General features: G+C 42.2%; 1 protein-coding gene across 1 annotated transcript; it reads right to left on the reverse strand.

Moving 5' to 3' along the window:
• Window positions 1-1,371: 1,371 nt before the first annotated feature.
• LOC141426144 (uncharacterized) lies at window positions 1,372-27,828 on the reverse strand (the record flags this gene model as incomplete). Its single annotated transcript, XM_074085004.1, has 11 exons — window positions 1,372-1,981; window positions 2,057-2,136; window positions 2,753-2,913; window positions 4,603-4,713; window positions 5,035-5,215; window positions 5,488-5,627; window positions 9,541-9,741; window positions 20,383-20,534; window positions 23,146-23,329; window positions 26,050-26,119; window positions 27,813-27,828. Coding segments are annotated over 11 exons (1,536 nt in total), but the record flags the coding sequence as incomplete, so codon positions are not given.

A 27,828-nucleotide genomic window follows, 5' to 3' on the forward strand; every position in this document is an offset into this window, starting at 1 on the left:
ATTTTGAATAAAGAACAATTTTAAATTCTCATCCTCTTTGGCTGTCGCCCTGTCGGAGGCTGAATAGCACTTTAGACTCTTAGCCGAAAAAAAAAATGACTGAACGCAGTAATTCGGCCGAACGGCGCGTACTTATTATGAATTAATGAATAAATCTTAAACTTGTAAATAAATAAATAGTGTTACTTAGTATGAATTATAACGGACATTTTTTAGAAAACATTAAATACAGCGGATGTGAGTGCTTTATTGAAGTTGGCTTTTGTGAATTGTGTGTAGTGTGTGTTGGAGGTTTGTGGATCATAAATTGTTGTTTAGTCTTAATACTGCACAAAAAAATAAACCACGGTCTTAGAGACAATTATTATAATTATCGAAGGTTTTATAAAATAGCACCAATAAAATCGCAAATTAATAAGTACCTAGTTAAACATTAAACAACATAGGGTCACGGGCGTTGCCCCTAGCAACTGACGGCCGTCATCTTGGCAACCTAGCAATCAAAAATCGCTGAATGAAACACGTTTCTTGTATGACGACTCCCTTTAATTTGTAACTTTATTTTCTTTTTAGTATTTGTTGTTGTTGCGGCCACTGTAATACATAATCTGTGAAAATTTCAAGTGCCTAGCTATTACGGCTCAAGAGATAGAGCCCTGTGACAGACGGACAGATAGACAGACAGCGGAGTCTCAGTAATAGGGTTCCGTTGGCACCCTTTGGGTACGAAACCCTAAAAATTACAAAAATGGCATTTGCAATAAAAAACTTAGAAAAGCAGGAAAAATATGCAAATTGAAGTGCCAATGAGTGGGCCACATCGCTCGAAGAACAGATAACCATTGGGGGAGAAAAGTCCTCGAGTGGCGACCACGAACCGAAAGACGAAGCGTTGGCAGGCAAGTGGCGAGTTGTCGTTCATTGTGGCGTTCTAAGGGGGAGGCCTTTGTCCAGCAGTGGACGTCTTCCGGCTGATGATGATGATGATGATGATGACTTAGAAAAGCCTTGAACAGAAAAGTTGCACTTTGCTCCCTCTCGTCAGGGAGGAAAAGTTACTTTTCTGAAAGAGAGGTGTGAAAAGGAATTTTTTGCCCCTAACCTCGATATATATTATTAGTGACCCCCCTCCAAAATTTGAGGCTGCGACCGTGCCTGTGCACGCGGAGGATGCGGGGGCGCGGGGCGCGGGGCGCGACGGAGAGGCCCCGGTCTTTTGCAATCGGAGCGCGACGGCGGTACTTATAAATGCATTAAGTACAAATTTTGATCGTTATAATATTTTGTTAATCTACCTACTTCTTCTTGCCTGCCGCTTCGTCATCGTTGAGTTTGCGAAGTTTTTACTTGGGAAGAATTAAAAAGCTTGAATATCTAACGCCGATATTTATAATCAGTAAGAAAGTTTTACACGAAACTTATAATAACACACTGTTACGGGTAAATTTTGAGTCATAGTGAAACTTTTTCCAGATTTATGGTCGAACCTCACACAAACTAACTAATATAGGTACTTTAACATTTAGTATGTATCAATATATTATCTCCATTTTAAATACGATTCAGAGTTAGTCGTGTCAGTTACCAGTTGGACGACTTGATAATAGGCTAATCAATATTTGGTATGAAATTCCAAACAAGTCAATCGAATCAAGTGAAATCACTTTAATTAACAATAATCGTCATACATGCTTCATTCATTCGTCAAAATAAATATCACGTGGTGAGGTAAGCGTCAGCGCTAGAAGCGCGAGGCGAGGCCGCCGCCGCGGCTGTCGGCGTGCGAGGCCAGCGTGTCGCCGCGTTGCTGCACCACGTTGACGGCGGCGAAGGGCGGCGACGCGTTCACGGCGGCCCACGGCGCGTCCGGAGCCCCCGCTCCCGGCGCCCCGGGAGCCCGGGAGCCCCGGGAGCCCCCAGCGCCGCCCTCAGCGCCGGCGGCGCCCCGCCCTCCAGCGCCAGCGCGCCGCCCGGCAGCACTGCCACGCGCGCGCGCGCTCCACGCCGCCCGCGCTGCCCGCCCCGCGCCGCGCGCGCCCGCGCCCGCGCCCGCGCCCGCGCCCGCTCCCGCCGCCAGCGCCGCCGCCGCCTGCGCCAGCGCCGCCGACGACTCGGCGCCCAGCACGTACCGCGTCCCTGTTCACGATCAGTACCGGGTCACTACACAGCTGACTCTATTTTCCAGCTGTTGATGGCTGTTAACAGATCTATAGAACTGGCACTGAGAGCAAGTCAGTAATGATGTCAATAGCTCAAATTAAACGGTCCTGTAGATTCTGAGCAAGTCTGCAGTAAATAGACGGTTATACAGACAGAGACACACAAGTGATTAAAGGTTCCGTTTTGTCACTCGAATGGATCGGATTTACGGACGTACGGGACCATAAAAATGAGTTACCTACTCGTATTGTGGTCAAAAAACGTTCCATTGCACTGGTGAAGAGGTAGGTAGGTACTAAAATTTAGTAACTGATGAGGTGAAAAACTAGCAACATCGGTGTTGGTAAAAATACACCAATAAGCACTCAATTCAATAAAAAGCACGAAACCTCAGTTGAAAAGAACTCGACAAACAATAATATATGTATTTTTAAAGTCTAATGACGTAAATCAGAAGTTGTACATACAGAAAGATTATTAGTAAGATTATTAATTCAGTGGACAGATTCGTCTAGCTCTAGCAGAAGATGGTAGGAATGAGCTACGCGCGAGCAGCAGCTGCAGCAGCCGCAGCGAGGTGTACTGTACGGACCGCAGACTTGTCCGTCGAGCAGCAGGGCGGGCGCCAGGTCGAGCGGCGCGGCGGGCGCGTCCCGTGCGCCTGCCGCGCCTCCCGCGCCTCCCGCGCCACCCGCGCCACCCGCGCCACCCGCGCGCCACGCCGGCAGCGACCCGAACGGGAGGGACAGCCCTCTGCGGACAACGACCTCGTCAATAACATAACCAACTTTACGCTAGCTGACACGGTTTGCACGGAGCGGATGGAGGAAAGGTCGCGTGCATAGGATGTTACCTGCATACGCATTGTATCTGCGTCAGCTAGCGTAGCTATTTACAACCACCTATATTGTAGATTTAAAGTTCCATATCTCAAAATTGGCTGAACCTATTCTTATGAAACATACCTAAGAACCACCGCAAAGAAACTAGCTTTGACGTAAATAAAAAAAAATTTTAACAAAAATAAACCGACTCCAAAAAAATAAAAAAAATAACAAAAATGGGACCGACTACAAAACCTTGAAAATATTTTTCTAGGTAAGTAGGTACGTACTAGCTCGAAGTCGGTGCCTCAGCACGAGCCAGCAGGAGTGGGACAATTCACAATAGTCGTCTACCTCACCTACATACTATGGGCTTCAATCCCCTGCTGGGTCGTGCTGAGTCACCGACTTCGAGCTAGTACGTACCTACTTAACTAGAAATATTTTCAAGGTTTGTAGTCGGTCCCATTTTGTTATTTTTTATTTTTTTGGAGTCGGTTTTACCTTTTTGTTAAAATTTTTTTATATTATCACTTTTTAGTGATTTGTAGCCAAAGAACATCTCACAACGATTCCATTAAGCTCAAACACGACTTTTACGTTGTTTTATAACAGAGTTCCGTTGCCTACCTTCTGGCTTCAGCATCAGATCAGTTCGAAAGAATCATTAACTTAAAGCTTCTTCTTAGTTGCTTATCTAGGTAAGTATATTATCATGATAATTTAAATTTAACCCGTGCAATACTTGTTATTGATAGTAGTAGTTCCGTTGGTCAAATCTGGTCTTCATCATCAGTTCCACTTCACCAAATTATGATTTGCAAGAGCAAATGCACGAGTTACTGCTAAATATATCCAAATTACTATAGGTGTCCCTACAATATTTGAAGAGTTCCCTCGATTTCCTTAAGATCAGATCATCAGATCCTAATTTGCTGCTTATGGGACCTAATTAAAAGCATTCCTAGACGAACTCAAAAAAAAATTTTCAAATCGGTTCATAAATTACGGAGTTCTGAGGTAACAAACATTAAAAAAAAAAAAAATACAACCGAATTGATAACCTCCTCCTTTTTTGAAGTCGGTTAAAAAAGACGCATCGAAATCGGCCTTCTCGTTTGAGAGCTACAGTACCACAGATAAATAGACATTGGCGTCAAATTTTTTGGGTTAGGTTTAGAATGGATTTAGAAGGGGCTATAAGAGATGGAAAGCAAACGTCATGCACGGGGGACGGTAGGTATCTTCCTTACTTTTAAGAAATATTGATCATTTTTACGTCATTCATTTTATTTTTACATTTTGTGTCACGTTAAGTTATTTAAGAGAATATACGTGTTCCATGTACTACTTATATTTGCTATTGGGTAGGTTGGCGCTGCCAAGAGCGCAATCAGCGGTATCGGCAATTTTTGAAAAAATAATAGTTTTTCTTTTACAAATATACAATTTTACTCGCTAATGTGAGGAAAAACATTGTATGTCGCACGGGCGGTACTAGAATTACGTACATCGACTCATTAAAGCCCTTAGTCTTCGACTTCGGGCTTCTAATAGACTCTCGTTAGTAATTCTTTATTTACCGCCTTTAAGACACAACGTACTATTATGTACTCACGTGACGAGCGCCAGGTAGGTGTCGTGCGGGTCGACCACGGCCAGGCCGCTAGCCACGCCGACCGGCGGCCAGCCGCCCGCGCGCGCCTCCGCCACCAGCGCGGACACCACCCTGCCATCACATAGATCTTCACATATCGATCACCTAAGCTTGCGAACTGGATGCCAGCGGGCAGCGGTGGAGACTGGCGAGTGACATTACGTGTGCTGCCAGAAAATCCATCTGTAGCGAGCGTTAGGTCAATTCCACGGTTGGCAGCGTCTCGAGCTGCTTACCGTGCATGGCTGGCGGCGCGCAACTGCGGCAACCTTGGAATTGACCCAATGCACCAAGCACCAAGCATCTCAGCTTATCCAGTCCTGTCGACCAGTTCGTGGCCTAGAGTACCTGTAGTGTATTTTTCCTAAATTGTATGAGGTATCAATAGCAGACCTGAGCTCAGCTGCGTCGGCGTCGAGCGGCGCGGGCTCGAGCGCGGCCCTGAGCGCGCGCGCCGCCGCCGCCGCGCCCGCGCCGCCCGCCAGCAGCGTCCAGCGACCAGCCGCCGCCGGCGCCACCGCACTGCGCCTCAAGTCATGTACCGCGCTGCTGTTGGCCCACGCCGCAGATAGCTCTGCACGCACACACACACATTTACAATATTACCTATTAACTTTTTCATATGAAATCCACACAGTCATGGCACATTAGAATGTAGATGTCGCGCCAACTCCTCTTTCACAATGCCTCGTCTTCATCACTCGACGCCAGCAATGCCACTGGCGCTTGCTTCAAAAATCCGTGTTTGAGCTTGCTCTGCCGACCCTCCAAATTCCATAGAGCGGTGCCATGAGCAGTGACGTCGGACACGACGGAGGACATCATCCTCATGTGACGGCTGGTTACCTGCGCTGGAGTTGCGCTGCAGTGCGGTGAGATAGTCGGCGAGCGCGGGATCGATGCGCGTGAGGTCAGCGGCCCAGCCCGCGCCCGCGCCCGCCGCCGCCGCCGCCTCCGCCAGGCCCTTCGACACCGGAAAACCCCACCTGCACAGACATACATAATTATGTCGTCTAGCATCAACAAAGTAACCGAAACTTCTCCCGTTTAAATGACTTTATGACCCAAAGATTCTTTGCACGGTCTACATAAATAAAACTATCAATGAAGTGATATGTAAATATTATTTTAAAACTCAACCTACTATAAGTAAATTAAAAAACACCCTTGTACACCACAATACAGAAATCTCTCTCCAAGAGGATGTTAGCTCTGGATTTGATGATTATTGATATTTGACGTGCGCCACACCAAAACTGAGATACAATTTGTTCGCCATCCTTGATCTATACAATTCAGTACGTGTTCAAGATCAAGTAAGGGGACGTACTTTTTGAACTCGAACATATGAGTATCACTCAATTATGTTAAATATTACCTATGTACCTGTCTAAAATAAAAAATATTGTAATATTCTACTACCGCACCACTCCACTACTCGTGGTTGTGTAGGTAGTAGAAAATAAGCTCTAATTTATTATTTGTGTCAAGTTAAAAATTTGATGTGAGCTGCAGATTTGTAGCTGGCTTTATATTTACAGATTTTCACCACTTTCAGATTGTATTTTCGACTGACGAGACTATAAAGTCGCTTGCCAGGTGTGCGAGGAAGGACGCATTGCAGCGGTGTTGTTAAACTTTCTCACAGCTATTAATAAATGTTTACACAAGACTATCAATAACAAGCTTAGTCTGTTTTTATGAAGGATCGATTGAAAGGTCACATTTCTTCCAACAGAGCCTGCTCCGTCTGCCGTGCGTGTTGCGCGTGTGTGTGTGCGTGTGTGTCTGCGAGTAGACGCGTCTCTGATTACTAATTAGCATTTTTGCTCGATTCGTTTTGGCATCGACATTTATTCTGCAAGTTACTTAACCTTTCGCAAGCACCGTCGCGCAAGAGTTGTACCCGTTCGCTGCAGAACGTTGTTTTGCCTAATTAATATTAAAGCAGGTAGGTATGCAGATCAGTTAACCAATTTTCAACAGTGATCATAACTAGGTAAACATAACATTATAATATAGCTATTTAGACTAAATTTTGCAGGTGGTAGGACCTTGTGCAAGGTCCGCCTGGATTGCTACCACCTTCTTGCTCGCTAATCCTGCCGTGAAGCAGCAGTGCTGGCATTGTTGTGTTTCGGCGTGGAGAGTAAGACAGCCGGTGAAATTACTGGCACTTGAGGTATTCCATCTTAGGCCTCTAGGTTGGCAACGCATCTGCAATACCCCTGGTGTTACAGATGTTTATGGGCGGTGGTGATCTCTTAAGAAGAAGAATTAAAGGCAAACCTGAAAATATGTCGACTGAAAAAATATCTTGTTTAACAACATTGGTTTAAAATAAAAGCAGTTTCGTACGGCATTGAGTAAGTGTCAGTTCTGTGAATAGGCCTTGTATAGTGACGGCGGCTTGCGATCCACGTCGTTTAGGAAGAAAGATGTTATCGTGCGACGTTCCTATATTTAGCGGCGTCCCGCCAATCAAATAACAATAAAATGTGGGGTAACAGTGGTTTGGTGTCCCGAGCACGTCGGCGGCGCGGGTCGGGAGCGCGCGCGCCGCCATTTGGCCGCCGCCCAGCGCCCGCAATCCCATCAACAACGTAAGTACTGCCTAATTCAGTTATTGCTCAGATATTTTTCAAGCCTTTTATTATTGCTAAATTATACTACCCATCGTCGTCAACGTACCATGTCGATGGAGTTTGCTCTTCAGGAGCAAGATTCCGCCGGCCTTTTGACTTTTGGATATGACCCGACGTTGATGTTCTCCTTGATCAGGTGTGATGTCCATTTGATTACAACTTCACCACTTTAAATAGCGACCCGTGAAAAAGCAAGACTTGATCTGAACTAATATTGTTAGTACTAATTTTATTAATATTAATATTGTTTTTAAACTTCTAACGGTCCTCGAATAAAACGGCTGTGACTGTCGCGGTAAATATCGCTTCATGTTATTATTCATTTATGTGGCTGGCGTGTTCGAAACGAAAGCGGCAGCGCAACTAATAACAAGACTCGGAATGATGGCTATTATATTAAAGCTAACGAATGAACGTGGAACTGACAAATTAATAGTCGGACTAAATAAACAACAGTAAATAGCAAATTCGCACGTTTTTATTATCTATTAGCGCGGCCGAGCACGCGGCCGAGTACGAGAGGCCGAGCGCGGGGGCCGAGCGGCGCGGGCCCCGGCGGCAGCAGGGCTCCGCGACGATGAACATTCATAGAAAAGCCAATTAAAAAATCCCGCGCCACGTAATTCAACATCGGTTCGCAGGGTATATTAATAGCGGACTGGTTTTATGTGTTTGTTATTTAATATTGAGAGGTATTCGTCCGCATAGGTATTTTAAATGATTAAACTAATTGGAATAAACAAGCGATATCGCGGCGATTGGCTCTTCAGATAGCGTTTTTAAAGAGAGTCGCCCGCCCGGCGCTGTTGGAACGCTTGTATGTAAATAACGGACACTATGTAGGTACCTACAGTTTATCACATTCAAAAACTTGTCAAAATGGACGCGCTGGAAAGTAGGTACGGTTAACAGCATGGGATATGAGTAGATCCAATAAGTACCACACTTTTACCCGCTGCATGCTGTTGTGCCGTGGCGTGCAATACGAGACGACGCCACAAGTGGAGCTCTACATACATATTGTAACGTGTACTATACATCTGCTGCTCGATTTACTAAATGTGAATCTGCGAGTATTTTGGGTGTTCCCGGCACGACCTACTTGCCGCCGATACCGGATTGTCACGTAATAATGAAAGAAGTTGATTATGGGGCAAACAAAATGCACGGATAACATGACTTACTCAAAGGTTGACTGGTAGAGATCCCTTAAAGGGATAAGTCCGCCTTTGTACAAGTATCTCAAAGTTTGTCAATTGTGTTTTGTTTCTTTTCTTTTGTACAATAAAGAGTTTACATACATACATACTTCGTAGTTCGTAACCCAATAATCCTTTGAAGACAGTTACAGTATCTACTGTAATTAAAATCAAAGCTATATACGATTTCGTTTTTTAGCATTATTGGGTTGAAAAACCAAGTAGCTTTTACATTTGAAAATTAACAATACAAATAATGGTGGCAGAAACATACATACATACTTAATGAATAATGAATTGTACTTATTGTCTTTATAATCAGCCGCAATGACTAACTTAATGGTGACTTTGCACCGGCGAGGCGAGACGAGAATTAAAATTTGTATGCATTCTCGCGCGCCCGCCGCCATACAAATTTCAATTCTCGTCTCGCCTCGTCTCACCTCGCCGGTGGTAAACCACCTTAAAAGACAATACAACGCTACAATCTGACATGAGGGTACAAGGAGTGCCCACCCTTTGCCACTTCAACTTGCATAATTATCTTACATCGCTCGAACGAAGCACATAATAAACGCCTAGAGGAGAAAAGTCCACGAGTGGAAAACCACGAACAGGCCTCCCACCAGGTGGATTGACGACATCGCCAGACTTGCGGGCAACCGGTAGATGTAAGTGACGAGTTGTCGTTCGTTGTGGCATTCTAAGGCTGGCGTTTCCACCAGAAATTTGCTACTATGTGTTGTGAGGAATATGTATTTCGCATGAACCAATAGAACACAGCTGAGCGGAGCCACGCGAGGTAAATGAAGCGTTCCTATTGGTTAATGAATTTACATTTCTTGCGACACATCCTCACACATCTCTGGTTGAAACGCAAAGGCTTTGTTCAACAGAGGACGTCTGTCGGCTGATGATCATGAATTGACTTCGAATGTGGTTTATTTTAGAGTACGGAGAACTCTCGTAGATCCTCTTGATCCCTGGGGTTTGGTATAGTACCTTGGGTACCACCGGTCTAAACGTTGACGCATGGTATGTAGCAGAGGCCTGACCTGGCAAGGTCAATGGTGGGCTGCAGCACGAGCCGCCACGGCAGCGCGCCGCGCTCCGCGTGCAGCGCCGCCAGCGCCGCCAGCAGCCGGGGCGGCCCCGCGCCCCCGCCGCCCCCGCCGCCCCCGGGCCCGCCCCACTCCAGCAGCTGCGGGCCGGCCGCGCGCGCCGTCCGGTACTCCCAGTATAGCAGCGCGCCGCTCCTGCGAACAGAACCAGCTTTGAGGATACTGCTGGGAATCGCCATCACGCTGCATGCTACTGTTAGACAGCAAAAAAACAATATTCGTAAGTACTGCGCAATAGCGCTGAGCGCAGTCAATTAGCTTAGTGGTTCGACCCATGTATGCCTCTTAGGCAGGAGCTTAGGTTTGAGCATTTTCGGATCTTATTTTCTTCGCATCTGCGAAGAAATTCAATGGTGCGTATTTAGATCCCTATCCGCACTATGGTCTTGTGTCGGAACTTTCAAGCCCAAGCCCAAGCCCAAGCCCTTTCATTCTGAGGGGACACCTGCGCCCTGTACGTTAATAGGCCGAGATGATGATGACACAGTGGGTATTTTAAAGTGAAAGTTTTAACGTAAATCGTAAATAAGTTGATGAAATCTTCAAAACAGTTAAATGCGCAAAAGAGATCGCACGCGCCGCGGCAGCACGCGTCCCCACATTCAACTGCCGATAAATATCATACTTTACGTCCTCGGCCACGTAACATTCGGTTTTACAGCGCCATAACCTCAACAATTTACCTAAATCATTATTGTCATCAGCGGACACGTGTCGCGTGTCGCGCGTCGCGCAACAACAATAAATTAATTTACACTCATTAACCATGACACGACTCCCGAACGCGCCGGACTTCTCGGGCTCATTTTTTGACTATTTTTAGTCTAAATACCACTAGCGTTCGCTCACAGCAAGCACTAATAATACCGGCACAACTAATTTTTGACGTTTGTCGTTTTGAAAAACGAGCCTCTGCAGAAGACGCCGTCCTCCGGTGCGCGAACGCTTGCGGCGACGGGCCTCTCAAATTCTCGTTACTCTCAAATACGTGGCTGGCAAAATATATAGATATAGATATTTTCGATTGCAATATGCTGATTTTTTTTAAAGAAGAATGGGCAAACGAGCATGCGGGCCACCTGATGGGAAGCAAAACCGCCCACGGACCCGCCCTGCCAACAAGAGGGGTATCACAGGTGCGTTGCCGGCCTTTTGAGAGATTGATAGGCTCGTTTTTTAAAGATACCTTAGCTGTACCTACCGCTCCGGAAACACTGTCCCTGGAAGCTAGTTTTATATTTTAGTCGTGCGTGGAGAGAAGTTTCGCTTAAAGCGGACGGTGCTAGATTGCCAATCATCAATCAAGGTGGTGAGGATGAAGATGACTGAAGCCTGCGCGAAGTACGGTAGTGAAACCTAGCTGCAGGCAACAATCCGAATAATTCATCTGAACACTCGAATCCCCATTAGTCCCCATGATATATGCGGTACAAGACGCAGAAGATGCTACACCCCGCAGCATTGCCAGAGGGTCAAGCTGGATGATTACGTATTAAAAACTTGACACTCAGCTCATGTACAGCTCTGAAGGATGAGCAGTCTCAATGTTTTTAGACCCATCGTAGCGTTTATGGCATTGATGGCGGATCGCTCTGTGTCACGACCCTATATAGCGACGCACGGCCGCGATTGATTTGACGTAACTGGTTATTATTCATTCATCAATTATTTAACAACAGGCATGCTGTTAAAACTAGCATTAAAATATTTCTAGTATTATGAATATTAAGTACCTATCTATAGATTATGATAGACGAACAGTACTTAGTTAAATGTATGTTTCTAATACATATAATGGAGCAGTTGAAATCAACAATATTTCCACGATAAACATCATAAACACATGCGCGGGTTATCTATCCGCAATCTATTGCGAGAACTGGCAAGTGCAAGAGTGTAATCGTACTTAGAAGTTGCGTCTTACGATTTCTTCGAAAGCTCTAAGTATTTATTCAACTGCTATAACGTGATATTGCGGCCGAGCGCTAGCTAGGCGCCTTTGTCTAGACTAGAGCAAGTGAACATCTTCGGCGTTGTGACGTGCTAACTTCACTCTATTTTGGGTCAAGTGCGTGTAGTTCCCGCTGCGATACGTATGCCGGGGGCGGACACTGCGCGCCGGCGACAATAAATTTAATAATACATGAGTGTGCTATAGATTAATACCAGGTAGGTACTGAGAGATCGAGATTAGTACAACACATTCATTAAATACACTGCGCTGTCTTACGCGTCTTGTTTACAGCTAGCGGCAAAACGGAACTATTTGGCAAAAACAGTATAATGAAACAGCAAAATGAGTAAGTATATGGGTGTACTTTGATTCGATTATGCATATCATACCAAACCCTGATGGATATTGGTTACACGAAAAGTGTGTAATAAAAAAAAATTGGATAACGTTGAGCAATCGTTTTGCTTTGAAAACCAAATAATAGTGTAATGTACCTAATGATGTCCTGGGTTGTTTCTTACAATAAACGTTACGTAATTTTATTGTCATCTGAGAACCTCATGTTCAGGTATAAACTGTACTGTCACTAGCTTTTGCCCCCGACTTCATCCGTGTAGAAATAAAAAGTTTACGGCGAACTATCGTGGGATTAAGTAATGCCTAATTTTAGAGATTTCTTTTTTTTTACAAATACATTTTATTTTAAATAATTAGATTACAAACACGCGGTCAAGGTTCATAACGCATTCAAAGAACTACTTCAAAACAATTCGTAACTTCTTGTGTACCTACCTAATTAGAAAAAAAATTGTGATTTTTTTTTAACTCTTTGCATCAGTTACTCTCAGAGTGGTTTAATTTCTAGTGTTGCGGTGTGGAATTTATTCAAACGAATTAAAAACATTAGGTAATTAAAATTTTAGGAAACCCGGTGGAAATCGAGTTTTTACGACGCCGCACCACCTGATAACTAATGCAATTAACAAACAAAAACTATTGCTGTATCACAAGATATATCTCAAGAAGTTTCGAGATCTAACGGATGCGATGTGTTCTGGCACCAATGACGTCTGCCTCGGTGGCGGTAAACAAACGCAGCAGAGGTTGTTATCAAGCCATTAAGTGAGTGCAGCGTGCACTCGCTCGTGACGTCAGCAGCGGTGACGTGGCACGTGTTTGTACACACCGCGACTCCCCTCACCCCCCGCGCCTCCACTCAACTTGTGATTACACTGCTATGTGGACAGTTGTCTTTGTTCTTAATCAATACATAACGACATACGATACACGCCATGACCATGAATTGAAACGACGCGAGCGCGACGCACTGAACAAAGACAAGGCCAAGGATTGCGCAGGGGTACGCTTAAATATTCATTCTGTACGTGTGGCAAGGAGGGGGGGGGGGTGCTAAAAAGGGTGATAGACTTTATGGATGGAGATATTCGGGGAAGGCTTATGTGGACGTGTCTTCAGGCTGACGTGATCTGATCATGACAAAACTTGCGACAAAAGCGAGTTGAATGAACGGCGGCGGCACGACGTGTGTGTACCACAAAGCTTTTATGATATGTCAGTGTCCGTGACCAATCCTCCATCAATAAGACGTGTTTGGTGTATTGTGATGCTCACAACAGACGAATTAGGCGCCGGAGCAGTCAGAGCGCTCGACAAGCAGTAACTATTCCTTTCTAGGGCGTTAAACTCTTACCACACCACATTTACCTAATCGGTTCAGCGATTAAGCGTGAATAGGTAACAGACTGACGACACTTACAGAGTAGTATTAGTAGGATCGAATGAAAGAAGTCCACTATTATGTATTTATGCTCATAATACGAGTATAAGGAAGGTACTTTGTTATAACTTTATTAGCTAGTTAATCTATTATATTAACAATACTAGTATAAGTACTAGTATGTACTGTACGCAGTGCGGAAATTATGCTTCTTTTTCCTCTGATGTTCGATGTCCCAGGACTGACAGCCTTTTTATATTTCAGACGCTAAAAAGCGCGCATTAGAAAGACGACTCTACAGACTTCGATCTTCGATCTAATTGGTGGTCTTTCGCCGGCTCGCACCCGGCCACCAACTTAAAACGTCACAAACATCATAATTATAACGAAAAGTGTTATTTGGGAACTTATTCAACCACATCCACGTCGATCTAATCATGGTCACGGCCGCAGCAATGTGGTTGAAACGTTGATGAAGTTTTAAACAGTATTTAATTCCATGACTCATGGAAGTAAACTCGTGAGCGGTCTCCCACTACCTATTAATTGAGTTATGTATGAATAAAAATCGCGAACCTAAAACATGACCAAATAATTGACAGTTGTACTTGGCAAATTTATGCGATCGGCAAGTGGAAATATGAACACACTAAGAACCCTACAACAACGCCCTGCGTGCTCAATATAATAATGCATTCAGGTTTCTGTTGGGACTGCCCAGGTGGTGCGGTGCATCGCTGATGTTTGCAGAGGCTCGCACGGACGGTTTTGAAGCTTATGCGTTAAAAGATCGTCTCGTTGCTGGGCAGGCTCAGGAAAAGTACTAACAGCATCTCTTACCATCAGGAGACCCCCTTGCTCGTTTGCCATCCAGTCGAATAAAAAAAAAGCATCCTGAGTGTCATAGCTGATAGGTATGACTGCCCCATGCTGGCGTACTGGATCGGTCAAATAAAGGCTGTAGCGCGATTTAGGAGATAAACTAACATAGATTAAGAATAACTAACCCTATAAGTATATGGATGTACGTCTGAAATAAAGTTTAATTTTATTTAATAACATGAAAGCTGCTCTCCTTTCGCGTAAGGCGTCGTAGTGTTAACTTGTTTTAAATGGGCTGCCAACTATCACTCTATAAAATGATTTCCTTTAAGTATTTAGGTAAATATGTTAATAGCGCCAACAAATAGCTAAGGAGTTTGAACAATCACTCGTTTGTGTTGTATAAAGAAATTATCTAGAATAGAGAGTCCCAAGAGGATCATCTGGCAGTAAACACGCGAAGAAACGAGGAAGGACTCGGGCCTCCGGAATTCTCACTGGCCGACTAAGTATTGCAACCGTACGTCAATGTAACTACTTGATGGAGACTGTATTTATAATAGAACTCACGACGACTCACGAACGACTTATGACGGCCTCACGGTCCCACCGGAAGACCAGCGCCAGCTCTTGAGCCGGCATTATGCTGAGGTGGGTCCGTTTCGTGAACAGTAACACTGTTTTTTTTTTCCTTTCTTTTATGTAATTATTCTGTCACTGTTCCGAATAAATGTATTTTCTTTCTTTCTTTCTTTTTAGAACTAGCCTGGCACCCGCAACTCCGCCCGGTAGAATTAGTTTACCGCTATCCGGCGGGAATTTTGCAATTTTCAGGGATAACAAACTATCCTACGTGCTTCCCCGGGACAACCTATCTGTATACCGAATTTCATAGATGAAAATTTAAAAAAAACAGTTCAGCGGCTTAGACATGATGAGGTAACAAACACACAGACTTACAAAATTTATAATATTAGTGGGATAGTGAGATTGGCTAGAGCTAGACTACACAGTCTACTACAGTAGGTATGTAGGAAGTGTAAACCCTAACCTTTACTTATCTATTCTGTGCCCTAACCTAGGTGTAAGGATTTAATTTTTAATCCTGGACCCTATAAGTGGCCCTTATTATCATATTAGTAGAATTCAATTGACGGTATTGTGGTAACGCTACATTGGACCTGAACCTTCTGAACAACATAGCGTTCCAAATTTTCCATTAAGGCGGAATTCTCACAAAAAAAAATGTGGCTGTGTGTTTATTCTTTCACAACCGTACGGCTGCTCAGATTTAAATGAAATTTGGTGTGTACATAGCTGGATGTCTGGAATCCGACATACGTTTTAGTTCGATATTCCCACGGGATCGGAATGTAACCGCTAAAGGTAGAGTCATGAAATAGTGCACGGGTTTGGTTTCTGCGGTGTGTTTTGTTTGTGTACAGTCAAGGAATTTAATTCATGGGACACCATGGAACCTTTTCAAAGGAAAAGTCATTACGACTTCCTTGTTAATTAATGCAATGTCACTATGACGTTTACTGTGAAATGGTTCCATGATGGACAATTAATTAAACTCCTTGACCGTACTTTAATCTCCCTTAAAAAAGCCTGGCTGCCGTTAGCCTTTTTTTAAGGGAGGTTAAAGTAACGTGTTTAAACCATGACATTAATTTAACTTGCAAAGTAAATTGACAAGTAATAATTAAAAGTATCGCGGCTGTGATTTATACTTACTTGTCAATTTACTTTGCTGGCAATTAAAATTTTGTTAGAAAGTAAAAAAGTCTGAATTTTAATTTATTAATTAAATTAATGTCATGGTTAAGTTACAGAAATACGTTAATTTAACCGTTAAAAAAAGCCTGGCTGCCGGTAGCACGCTGTATATCGTAAATGAAGACCGCGATGTGGTTTCTAGGAATTCCCGTGAGAATTTAATAAAATCAAGAGCCACGTGTAATGGTTGACGCGAAATAAACCGCATGTACTATTTAAATATTACCTACCCAGACGAGGTAGGAACTAATTGACAAGATTTCATATTTCTAAGACTATAATTTGATTCGTTCTCTGTATTCTGGTTGGAAAGAGAAAAACGCTGATATTTTTAAAATTTCGCTACGACTGTTAATTAATTTATATATTTTTTTTAAAATGTACTTATTCTAAAAGGGCATAACTCCAAAACTACCACACAATAAATCCATTACTTTTGTCTAGTCTCTATTAAAATAAAGATAACGCAAATCTGACGTAGAAGTTGTCAAAATTATGAGAGCTCCTTTTTCTGGTGAAAAAGGCAAAAGAATCATATCTATTCTGTGGTAGTGTTGGCAAATTCAGCTTTATTTTTATTTTTTTTGTATTTTTTTAAATATGGAGAAATAAATGATAATAAATATTTTCCCATGTTCAGGAGGCCAAACTCTTTCGATTCCTGTAGGTCATTTACAGGTGTTCAAAAAATGAAATCTTGTCAATTGTACAGCCCTAGTTTTTGTGTTATATTCGGGTAATTAAATTATCATTATCGCGCAGTACCGAGGCACTCTAACCGCGGTCGTTAAAATGTTTTTATGAGACCGGTATTTGATTAAAAGGATAACTATTTATAATCAGAGACTAAAAAGAAGCAATTGGCGAAGCAGGCTCTCTGGCAATTTTGTAAAGATGAACTCTTATGTCGAAATCTAAGTACAGGCGACGTTAAAGATTTCTTTACATGACATAGTCACTGTATGTATTCTCACGAACAATTCTTGTATAATATTTAGGAGAGCTCGAAAACGGCTCTAACGAACATTTTAACAAAATCTGCTATGTGGGTGCTCTCGGTGGCAAACAGTCGATCTAGTTTGGTCCTATTTTTGTCCGATCTCTCGAAAACAAACGTTTTCGAGTCTATTTACGTAAAAAAATTACGTGAAAAGTTTTTGAGATATAGATATTTTGAAATTGCAATGTCGGGGTTTTTAAACTTTTCTAAACTGGTGAGGTTATTGAAACAATAAATAAATGTAACAGAAGTTAACAACTGTTGAGGGGCTCACTGCTGATAAAACAACTGTTGAGGGGCTCACTGCTGATGAAACAACTGTTGACGGGCTCACTGCTGATAAAACAACTGTTGAGGGGCTCACTGCTGATGAAACAACTGTTGACGGGCTCACTGCTGATGAAACAACTGTTGACGGGCTCACTGCTGATGAAACAACTGTTGACGGGCTCACTGCTGATGAAACAACTGTTGACGGCTCACTGCTGATGAAACAACTGTTGACGGGCTCACTGCTGATGAAACAACTGTTGACGGGCTCACTGCTGATGAAACAACTGTTGACGGGCTCACTGCTGATGAAACAACTGTTGACGGGCTCACTGCTGATGAAACAACTGTTGACGGGCTCACTGCTGATGAAACAACTGTTGACGGGCTCACTGCTGATGAAACAACTGTTGACGGGCTCACTGCTGATGAAACAACTGTTGACGGGCTCACTGCTGATGAAACAACTGTTGAGGGGCTCACTGCTGATGAAACAACTGTTGACGGGCTCACTGCTGATGAAACAACTGTTGACGGGCTCACTGCTGATGAAACAACTGTTGACGGGCTCACTGCTGATGAAACAACTGTTGACGGGCTCACTGCTGATGAAACAACTGTTGACGGGCTCACTGCTGATGAAACAACTGTTGACGGGCTCACTGCTGATGAAACAACTGTTGACGGGCTCACTGCTGATAAAAACTGTTGACGGGCTCACTGCTGATAAAACAACTGTTGACGGGCTCACTGCTGATGAAACAACTGTTGACGGGCTCACTGCTGATGAAACAACTGTTGACGGGCTCACTGCTGATGAAACAACTGTTGACGGGCTCACTGCTGATGAAACAACTGTTGACGGGCTCACTGCTGATGAAACAACTGTTGACGGGCTCACTGCTGATGAAACAACTGTTGACGGGCTCACTGCTGATGAAACAACTGTTGACGGGCTCACTGCTGATGAAACAACTGTTGACGGGCTCACTGCTGATGAAACAACTGTTGACGGGCTCACTGCTGATAAAACAACTGTTGAGGGGCTCACTGCTGATGAAACAACTGTTGACGGGCTCACTGCTGATGAAACAACTGTTGACGGGCTCACTGCTGATAAAAAAACTGTTGACGGGCTCACTGCTGATGAAACAACTGTTGACGGGCTCACTGCTGATGAAACAACTGTTGACGGGCTCACTGCTGATGAAACAACTGTTGACGGGCTCACTGCTGGTAGAGTACATTACGTTGTCTTTTTGGCTGCGTCATCTCTAATCAGACTTGATGGCGTGGTCGCGAGTAGATAAAATAGGTAAATAAATGCACAATTTAGTTTAAACATGAATTGTTTACATTAAACTTAGCTGATAAATAGATGCGATAGTTGGTCGCAATCTGTTATAATCCGTGATAACAGCTTGCCTTCATTAAAGTAATTATTATCTTTAGGCGGGAAAGTCCCTTTTTAGGGTTCTTTATCTCAAATGGAAACATTGTGGGAACCACATAGACTATGTGAAGAGAATTACTGCGATATCCGTCAGTCAGGATCCTTTTTCTCAGGAGGACGCGAAAGAAGTCGTGGAAAAAGATCCTTAGTTCACGCGCCGCTGTAAAGAATACACTTTGAAAGTGTGTTTTTAGAAAAAAACTTTAAAAATTAAAATCTATCCAAGGTTGACATTGACATAGAATTATACAATTTGGTAAGAGGTTGGTAAAGGCTATCAATGAAAAATCCGGAAGTCATTGTTCGCACGCAAAAATATAACTTCATTTTTACTTTTCCTTCATTTATATTTAGTTTCACCTGTCCCGATGTCTGTCTGTCTGTCTGTCTGTAGTCAAATCTTGCAAGTTAAATTCAACCAACTTTTACTAGTCAGATTGACTTGAAATTTGGCATACTTGTGTCAATTGCGTGACAGTACCTACAATAATCTGGTAGTGAGATCCTGATATTTTTTTGGATAACTAGGATCCATCGTTTGTTAGTATTTCTTATAAATATGTAAAGTCAACAAAAAAAAGCTTGTAGTAAAAATGTTTTTTTTTTTCAAAAACATTTATGTTTCATAGACATTTGTCCGTTTTATTACTGTAAACAGTCACATTACTTACACATGGACACGAAAAGCGTCTTGAAAATAGTTAACAAATATCGCGATAGTATGTTAGCGGAAAACAAATAGCTAAACAAAATAGTTTTCCTTGAAGTGCGCAGACATAAATTAACTATTTCTAGCGAGAAAAGGATTAGTTTTATGCGTGGGGACGCTCGCAACGCCGCGCGGCGGCGGTGGCGGTGGCGGGCACTGCCGCGGCGCAGCGGTTCCGCACTTTTATGCTAGATGGCGCTTTCACAAAAATATTAAAAAAACACTGTTTATTTACTACATTGTGGTATTTGTGATGGAGTTTTTTGCGTAAAGTTTGTGGACACAGTTTGGCCTTTGAAATAGAACTGTATCAGATAGGTATTTAGGCACACAGTCACTGGTGACTGTACATTACGATGTAGGCGTACAAGGCATCTGACAATGTATTTCAAGATTTTAAATTGGAGCGGTAAAATGTTGCCATACCTACGTTAATCGATATTGATTTTACAGGACGCCAACGCCTACAAGAATATTTTTAATCAAAAGTTTCAATGAAAAACCCTTCGCAAGGAAATTTAGTCAAACTTTTATAGGTAAGCATAGGCTGTTCTTACACTGTGCTGTTCCTTGGAACAGTGGCCCATTTCACGAACTACAAGTTACAATTTACAAACGGTATTCTCTTTTCAATGCATAGTGTTAAACAAAGACTACCGCTTATTGCGACTTGTTGTAGCTTCGTTAAATAGGCAATCATCTTTCTTTTCCTCATAGTTAAAGATCTGTAATAATATTATTAATAATATTCCGGAATAATATTCCAGATTGATTAAACACCTTATGTTTAATAATAACAAGATGGTCCATTTAGATGGGTCAGTACGGTACGAGTCGGGTGACAGTCTTTCCCGGCCCGATAATACTGAGATGAAAATACCGACCGTGTTTTTTGTGTACACGCCCATAGAAACTGACATGAGCTTCTATGGGCGTGTACTCGTAAAACAGGGTCGGTATTTTTATGTTGGTATTATTCGTCGGGCGCGCAGTGAACGGAGTGCGTCCAGTTTGCGGCCAAGGCCCAGCGCTGGGTGATAGTGATAATTACGCGTCGAGCGAGGTGCGGTGCGGCGTGAGCAGCGCGAGGCAGAGCGCGGCGGCGGCGGCGGCGTCGGCGGCGCGCCCGCCCGCCTTCAGCAGCCGCGTGCCCGCCGCAGAGCACGGCTCCGCGCCCGTCGCTACCGACCCGTGCGGCACCACCTGCCGAAAACACAACTACTGGGCCTACTACGAAAATAGAAGCTTATATCGTGCCTCTCATTCTCGTATTAAATAATATTGGAACACCCAGATACTACGAAATATTTTATTCCGAATTTGCTAATTCCGATTTTCAAAACTCCGATTTTCACAATTCCTAAGTCATATCTACTCGTTTATAATTACCTAATACCTAACCTTTAAACGAGCAATTCTTGTATATACCTATGTATATATATATTTCGGAGATCTCTGAAAGGCTCCAACGATTTCGATGCAATTTGGTATGTAGGGGTTTTCGGGGATGAAAAGTCTATCTAGCTTGGTCTTGTCTCTGGGAAAACGCTTGGTACCGAGTTTCAGCCCAGCGGATCTCGATCGCCCAGATATTAATTACGATTACTTAAAAACACGGTTTTTTTTACGAATTTCAAAATATCTATTTTTTTTAATATCCGATTCTTATAGCTCCGAAGAATGAAAAACACGAAATGTTATTGGCCGGAAGTACAGTATTCCAATTATTTTTCGTAATTTTAAACCTTAGATATTTTTAATTTTCGGCTTTATAAAAATCGGATTTATGAAGAATCGGAAGAGTCATATTAGGAGTTTTGAAACATTCGGTCGGAATTATAAAAATCGGTATTTTGAAATTCCTGATTCTGACTTTCGGAAATTAGTTTTTCGTATTTATGTATAGTAGTGTAGTCAAGGGCAAAGATATAGAGACGGCCAAAGTTACAAAAATATGTATACACGACTGCACTCAACATTAAGGCTGTGTATACATATTTTTGCAACTTTGGCTGTGTCGATATCTTTGCCCTTGACTGTACCTACCCAAATAATATTAGTGTCAGCGGGACGGCAAGATATGAAGTTCGAATTTTGTACTTCGTAGTAAAGGGCCTGTTGCTGTTATACCTCTCCACTGATGGCCTACAGCTTACCATAGAGCGAGCTGCCTAGACGGCAGCTTAGCAAGGGGAGAAAATTATTAATCTTAGCCCGCCAAAGGGTGTCGTGGCAGTTTTGTCAGCTGCAAAGCAATTCGTGAAGTTTTGAATCTACACTGGGCTCAGCAATCAGATCGATCGGCTCTTCTTTACATCTGATCAGTAGAAATATGCCATTTAAGTCATACTACGCCCTATTGCCGCTAGCGTGATATTTAATGCTTTATTTAGTTCTGTGGTATCTAAATAAAGGCAAATCACGTGTGAGCTGACCAGTTAAAAACAATCAAAAATTGAAAACGATAAATTTATTTTATTTTGTCGATTAGGTACAGTCGAATAAATTAAATCATGCCCAGGGAGAAACCTTTGTGCTACTAATGTCATGTTGACTTCTCATACTTTTGTCAAGGAAATCATAATGAAATTGATTATTGAAAATATCATGTTTCAATTTGTTCGACTGTACTGATCTAGCCGTGGCAATAAAAAACCACTGCATGGCGGCTGCGCGCTTGAGCTGGCATCGAATTTGGTGCACCGCAGTTTACGGCCTCAAACGACGGTTTATGGCACCAACCTTACCGATCTGTAGCCAGACGGGGAAGACTTAGGTATGCATGTTTTGTTCTGTTCAATAAAAACGAGTGGAGTTCGGAATGTAGGCAATTCTCGTGGAGTGTAGGTTAGAAAACGAACGACGTGAGTATTCCAAGCCTATATGAATTGGGAAATGCCTACTTTCAAGACGTACTATTATTCAATGGTAAGGCCTACTATTCAATGGAGGAGTATACGAAGACGTTTAGGTCACATTGTGAAAAAAATAGATTTGACCCTCGGGCGCAACATAGTGACAAATCTAATCAGACCAACTATTTTAACCTTGTGCGGATAAAATTTGTATCTGTAATTTTAGGTACTATACCGTACAAACAAGTGGTCTATCTGTTTGTTGGCGGCCGATCGTAACGCCGCCGATCGAAATTCCTAGGCATATCGTGAGATGGCGCCATTTTATGAATTGGCTAAGGGACATTCCCATATCATTAAATGCTCGCCGTTTAACGATTCCTAGTGAGGTTTAGGCAGATCATGAAATTCCTAGGCATATCATTAAACGCCGCCATATCGGATTGTGGTACTTCGCCGGCCGCTGCCGCTGGCCACGCTCGCTTCGCTCGCTCGGCTCGTGCGTTGTGGTCACAAGTTAATACTAACCATGTAATCGCTTCGCTCGTCGTAAAACCTAAATTTTTTTTTTTTTTGGCATATCACGATGTGCTCGGTATAAAGATAGGAATATTGAAAAATGCGTTGCTCTAACCGATCTGCCGTATTGTTTCTCAGGCACATCGTGATATGCCTGGCCAACTTTTAGGCATATCATGAAATGGCGCCATTTCGTGATATGCCTAGAAATTTCGTGATCTGGCGGATTTGCGGATTTGAAAGTTCGCTTAAGTCGAACTTTCAAGTTGATAGACACGTTTATTGGCATTATTGTTTAATGATATGCAAACGATTATCTAGTTTAGGGTGGTAGACCACATATTTGGCTGATGGTACACTTGTGAGACTTGTGACAATGACGAATTTTTTTATGGATAGATATGTTGATACACGTGTGTTATGGTGATATTTGTTGTAACCTGGTAGTCTCCGGAGTAGATCTGCGCGAGCAGCGCCACGGTGACGGCGACGGCGAGCGCGGCGAAGCAGGCGGCGATGAGGCGCGGCCCGCCGCAGCCCGCGCCCGCCCCGCGCCCGCGCCCGCGCCCGCGCCCGCTCCCGCACCCGCCTTCAGCGGCACGTCTTCGCGCAGTTCCACCACGCCTGGACACACAGTGCCTACAGTAGACATCCTCTCACATACTTTGTAGATTTCTCCCAAAAAGATAAGTATTTAGTCGTCATCATAGACGCTGGCTAGGTGCTCAAAATATCTGAACTCTTACTCGGTAAAAAGGTCGAGGTGCGAGATCAAATATAGTGAGCATTGACAGCTCCGTTTTTTATGACAGCGACTACCATTGACATTTATACGTGTACCTTACGGCAATAGACTGGCTGTTTGGAACAAAACGCGCGGCGCATCAATCATCAATATTACTGGCACAACCCCTGTCTCGGACGTCAACAAACTATAATGAAAGGTTCACAAATCCGCGCTGTGAACAAATTTTGTGCGCCCTTTTGATAAGAAACATGCAGTCTATACGTAGATGTCGATGGCGACTACAAACCTAAGGAAATCGAGGGAACTCTTCAAATATTGTAGGAACGCCTATGGTAATCGATATATTTAGGAGTAACTCGTGCATTTGCCCTAAAAAACATCATTAATTGGTGAAGTGGATTTAATGATGAAGACCAAATTTGACCAATGGAGCGACTACTCAATAACAATTACTTCACGGGTTGAATTTCAATTACTTTAACGCAGTTCATATGGTGAAATGGAACGGGTGATGAAGCACCAGGACTCCTCAATAATGAACGTCTCTGCATCGGAAAAAGCAATTTTTCGTAAAAGGTGACGAGCAGTTCACATTAAACTATTGTATCTTAGATCTTTTACACTAAAAAGCGTGATAAAAAAATGTTGTAACAAAAAATAGAACCGACTACAAAAAAACCATGAAAATAATTTTCTACCAGTCTGAAGTCGGTGCCTCAGCACGAGCCAGCACGAGTGGTTGAAGCCCAATATACTCGTTGATGGCTAGGTAGACGATTATAGGTCCACTCCTGCTGGCTCGTGCTGAGGCACCGACTTCAGACTGGTAGAAAATTATTTTCATGGTTTTTTGTAGTCGGTTCTACCTTTTGTCTGTGCTTTTGTTATAAAAATTGTATCAGCTAAAAAACCATTCTTATTCTTATGTGTGGTACAGTGTAGTTTACTATCGTGACTGGTAGAGTCGACTCTACCTTCTCAGGTCGATCTGGAATCATTAGACGGTGGTATATATGGAGCTTAGTCATTATTTACGAGTGATGCGTGCAAACCTTTTATTAAGTAAGGTAGTTTAAATTATTTCACTTTTTGCTAAGTTACGGTTTTTAGCCTACTTCAAAATAAGATTGAGGCTCGCAACTAAATAGACTATATTTTTTACTTTAAGAGAACCGATTTTAATGATTATTTTTTTAATTAAAAAATGGTGCTTCTAATTTGGTTCCATTTCAATTTGATCAAAATCTGTCCAGCAGTAATTAAGTTACCCTTAATAGTATTAGCTATTGTAACTATATTTTTCTACTTGTTTGAAGTCGATACCTCAGCACGGCAGCTCGATATCTCAGTAGGTTCAGGTTTGTCATAATTATTTTTCTGATCCAACTTTGTCGGGATGAAACACGATTTCACGCATAGACCTTAACCCTAACTAACCCTAGTTTAATGTCAATTGTCCACCACGCTCACAATAACGCATGTTTCCCTAACCCTCGCGAAGCCATAGCGGTCGTCGGACGCCGCAGTTTACAGGATCAGCACCCATTGCGCCATCCTGTAAACCGCAAGACGTATAATCTTTACAAAAACTATAGGCCCTTCATCACTAGGCTGAACAAGCTAAGCCAGTGAAAAAATACAGCATTTGTTTACTGAACAAGCTACCACAATACCTAATTCACTCGATGAGGTAGGTCAATTTTTTTTGCGTCCCCTTTAGCTGTATGGGAGCCTCCTTAAAAGTATTTTTGATTACGAGTATTTACTTGAGAGAGTGAGAGAGAAAATATTTACACATTTGATTAAAAAAAACTAGAAGAAAAGAAACAATAATAAATGTCGAGTAGGTAAACTAAATTGGATTTGGGTCAATAATTTGAAGTACATACTGCAGCTCCAACTGCTAGGCTGTAATCCTGACAGGCAGATGACGGACACAAAAGTGACAGTAATAGGGCTCCATTTCGACCCCTAGGGTACGAAACCCTAAAAAAAAACGGGACCAACATATATACTATGATTTGTAGAATTAAATTTAGTTTACCAATTTCAATTTCAATCAGTACTTTTGTAAGTAGCCAAACTGTTCGTGCTATATCTCGCTATCGAGTAACATCGAAAGTCGAGCTAGTGTTTTGTATTCCGAAGAGGGTGATTTAGGGGCTCCGGCTAGAATCTAGTATCCCGGAGCGTTCCAACCCAAACACCTATAAATTTCGGCGGAACTAATTTCAGATTGAGCAGGAGGTACCAATCAGTGAAATTAATTGGAATTCGGTCCCGCTTTTTCCGTCGGCGGCGCGTTTCCGGCGCGAGCGTCGTTGCGGGCGGCGTCGCGGATGTTTGTTGCGGCCATATTCGCGCGCACATCGGAATGCGATGAATCGGCGGCCAGGTGAGCTCGGGAGGGTGGGAAATTAAAGATTTTCATTAAAGATAGCGGCGAGGAGGGATAACGGGGATCAAGGAACTAGATTCTGAACTGAGTTTATATAAATATTACTACTTATTTAAAACTTCAGCCCTTCAGGTATCTTTAAGTTATTTAAGCTAAGGTGACAGTTTCTGATGTAATATGAGAAATTCAAAGAGTTACCTGATGAAGGGGACGACTCCGAGAGCTGCATGGTCCGCGGCTGACGCTGTTGCTGCTGCTACGCTGCCTCCTAAAACAGTAATGGTTCAGGCGCACCTCACTTAAGAGGTTCTTATTTTCGTGATCACAGCTAAAGAAATGCATTTTTAAGATTCCATTCAGAATATAAAAGATTGAACGTAAAAAAGAAAAGTTTTCGGTCAAAAAGTAATGTTTTTTTGTACATTATTTTCTTAACACTGCCCAGCTTGTACATTTACGAAACATCAATTTTTGCCAAAACAAACTTTAATCTATTTAAAAAATTCAACAGTGTTCGACGGCGGGGAAAAATATTTGCATGGACGACACATACAGCTATGTTCTCCGAAAATATGCTAGGGATGACTCCTAAAATTTTCAATAAGCTACCAAAAACTGTAACAGAGAAGGAAGTATTACCTAGTTTCAAAAAAGCATTGAAAGATTTTTTAACCGACAAGGCATATTACTCTGTTAACGAATATCTACTAGATAATATAGACTAGATATTGTTTTCAAAATGTTCCACTGATTATCATTAGTATTAAATGCAAAATTATTTTTAATAACATTAATGATTATAATTTAATTATTCCCTTTTTTATTGTATAATTATTTCAATTCATAAGTAAAAATGTTTATTATTTAATAATTGTATATTGTAAATTATCTATATCTTTATCTTGAAAACACGTATTGTAGAACTTGAACTTAAATTCACTTCATTTATCTTTTCTTTTTTTGAAAGGGCTTCTAAGTAGCAAGAATTACCTGCTTTTAGTTGCTCATATTCTCTAAAAATTTGTCTGCATCAAATATTATTTTAGGTACTCAAATATTAAACGAAGTAAAATTTAAAGCGTGACATAAATTTTGTGTTACTCGCTCTGTTAATGCAAATGTATATTGTAAAAAATATATTAGTATTGTACACTTAACTTAATGGTTAGTCTGATATAATTTAGGATATAAATACTTTTTTGAAATTAATTCAAACAATTGTGTTAATGCATCATCATAATATTATAGTATATCATAACTGAGCGAAAAAGACTAAATTTTGTATCACGTTTAACATTTTGTCATCTTGTAGGTATAATAATACTAAATAACGATTAAATTTAGCTTATTATTGTTTTTTGTACGTATTTACTATGTTAAGGGAATAATGGTTATTGTGTGTTTTTGATATTATCATGTTCATTGTGTTTAACACACCATTCAGAGTTCTGATTGAACATCCTGACGTGGTTAAAAATGCCTCATCTGACGAAGATTCATTTATGTCATTGCTGTAAAAGTATTCATGAATCCACTTCTATGGAGATATCATTTTATAACCAAACCACCCACAGGTTAGCATAATGCAGTGCAGACGGCATGTTTGCGATTAGTAAGCAGGACATGACAGCACAAATCACGACCATGGGTCAAGTTGCAGCAGACGACGAGACAGCTCTGATTTCATCAAACATAGTATTTTGCATCTGCTATGAATGCTGATTCTAGGTAGAATGCATGAACATGCACCTGCCAGTGGCTTCCCCAGCTGTGTTACACTCAACACCGAAACAAAACAGTAAATAAAAGAACAGCTACATAACAATAAACCGTAAATTATGATCATAAAAACAACATTATTGTAGGTATCTTTACCGCGGTACCACCCGCAGCGACCTTTAAATGTAAATCGAATTCCAATTAGACCAGTTAGCAACCGGCTTCCTTCGCAAACAACTTACCAAAAACTTGTTCGTA

This window comes from Choristoneura fumiferana, chromosome 3 (assembly GCF_025370935.1).
Source record: "Choristoneura fumiferana chromosome 3, NRCan_CFum_1, whole genome shotgun sequence".
NCBI lineage: Eukaryota > Metazoa > Arthropoda > Insecta > Lepidoptera > Tortricidae > Choristoneura > Choristoneura fumiferana.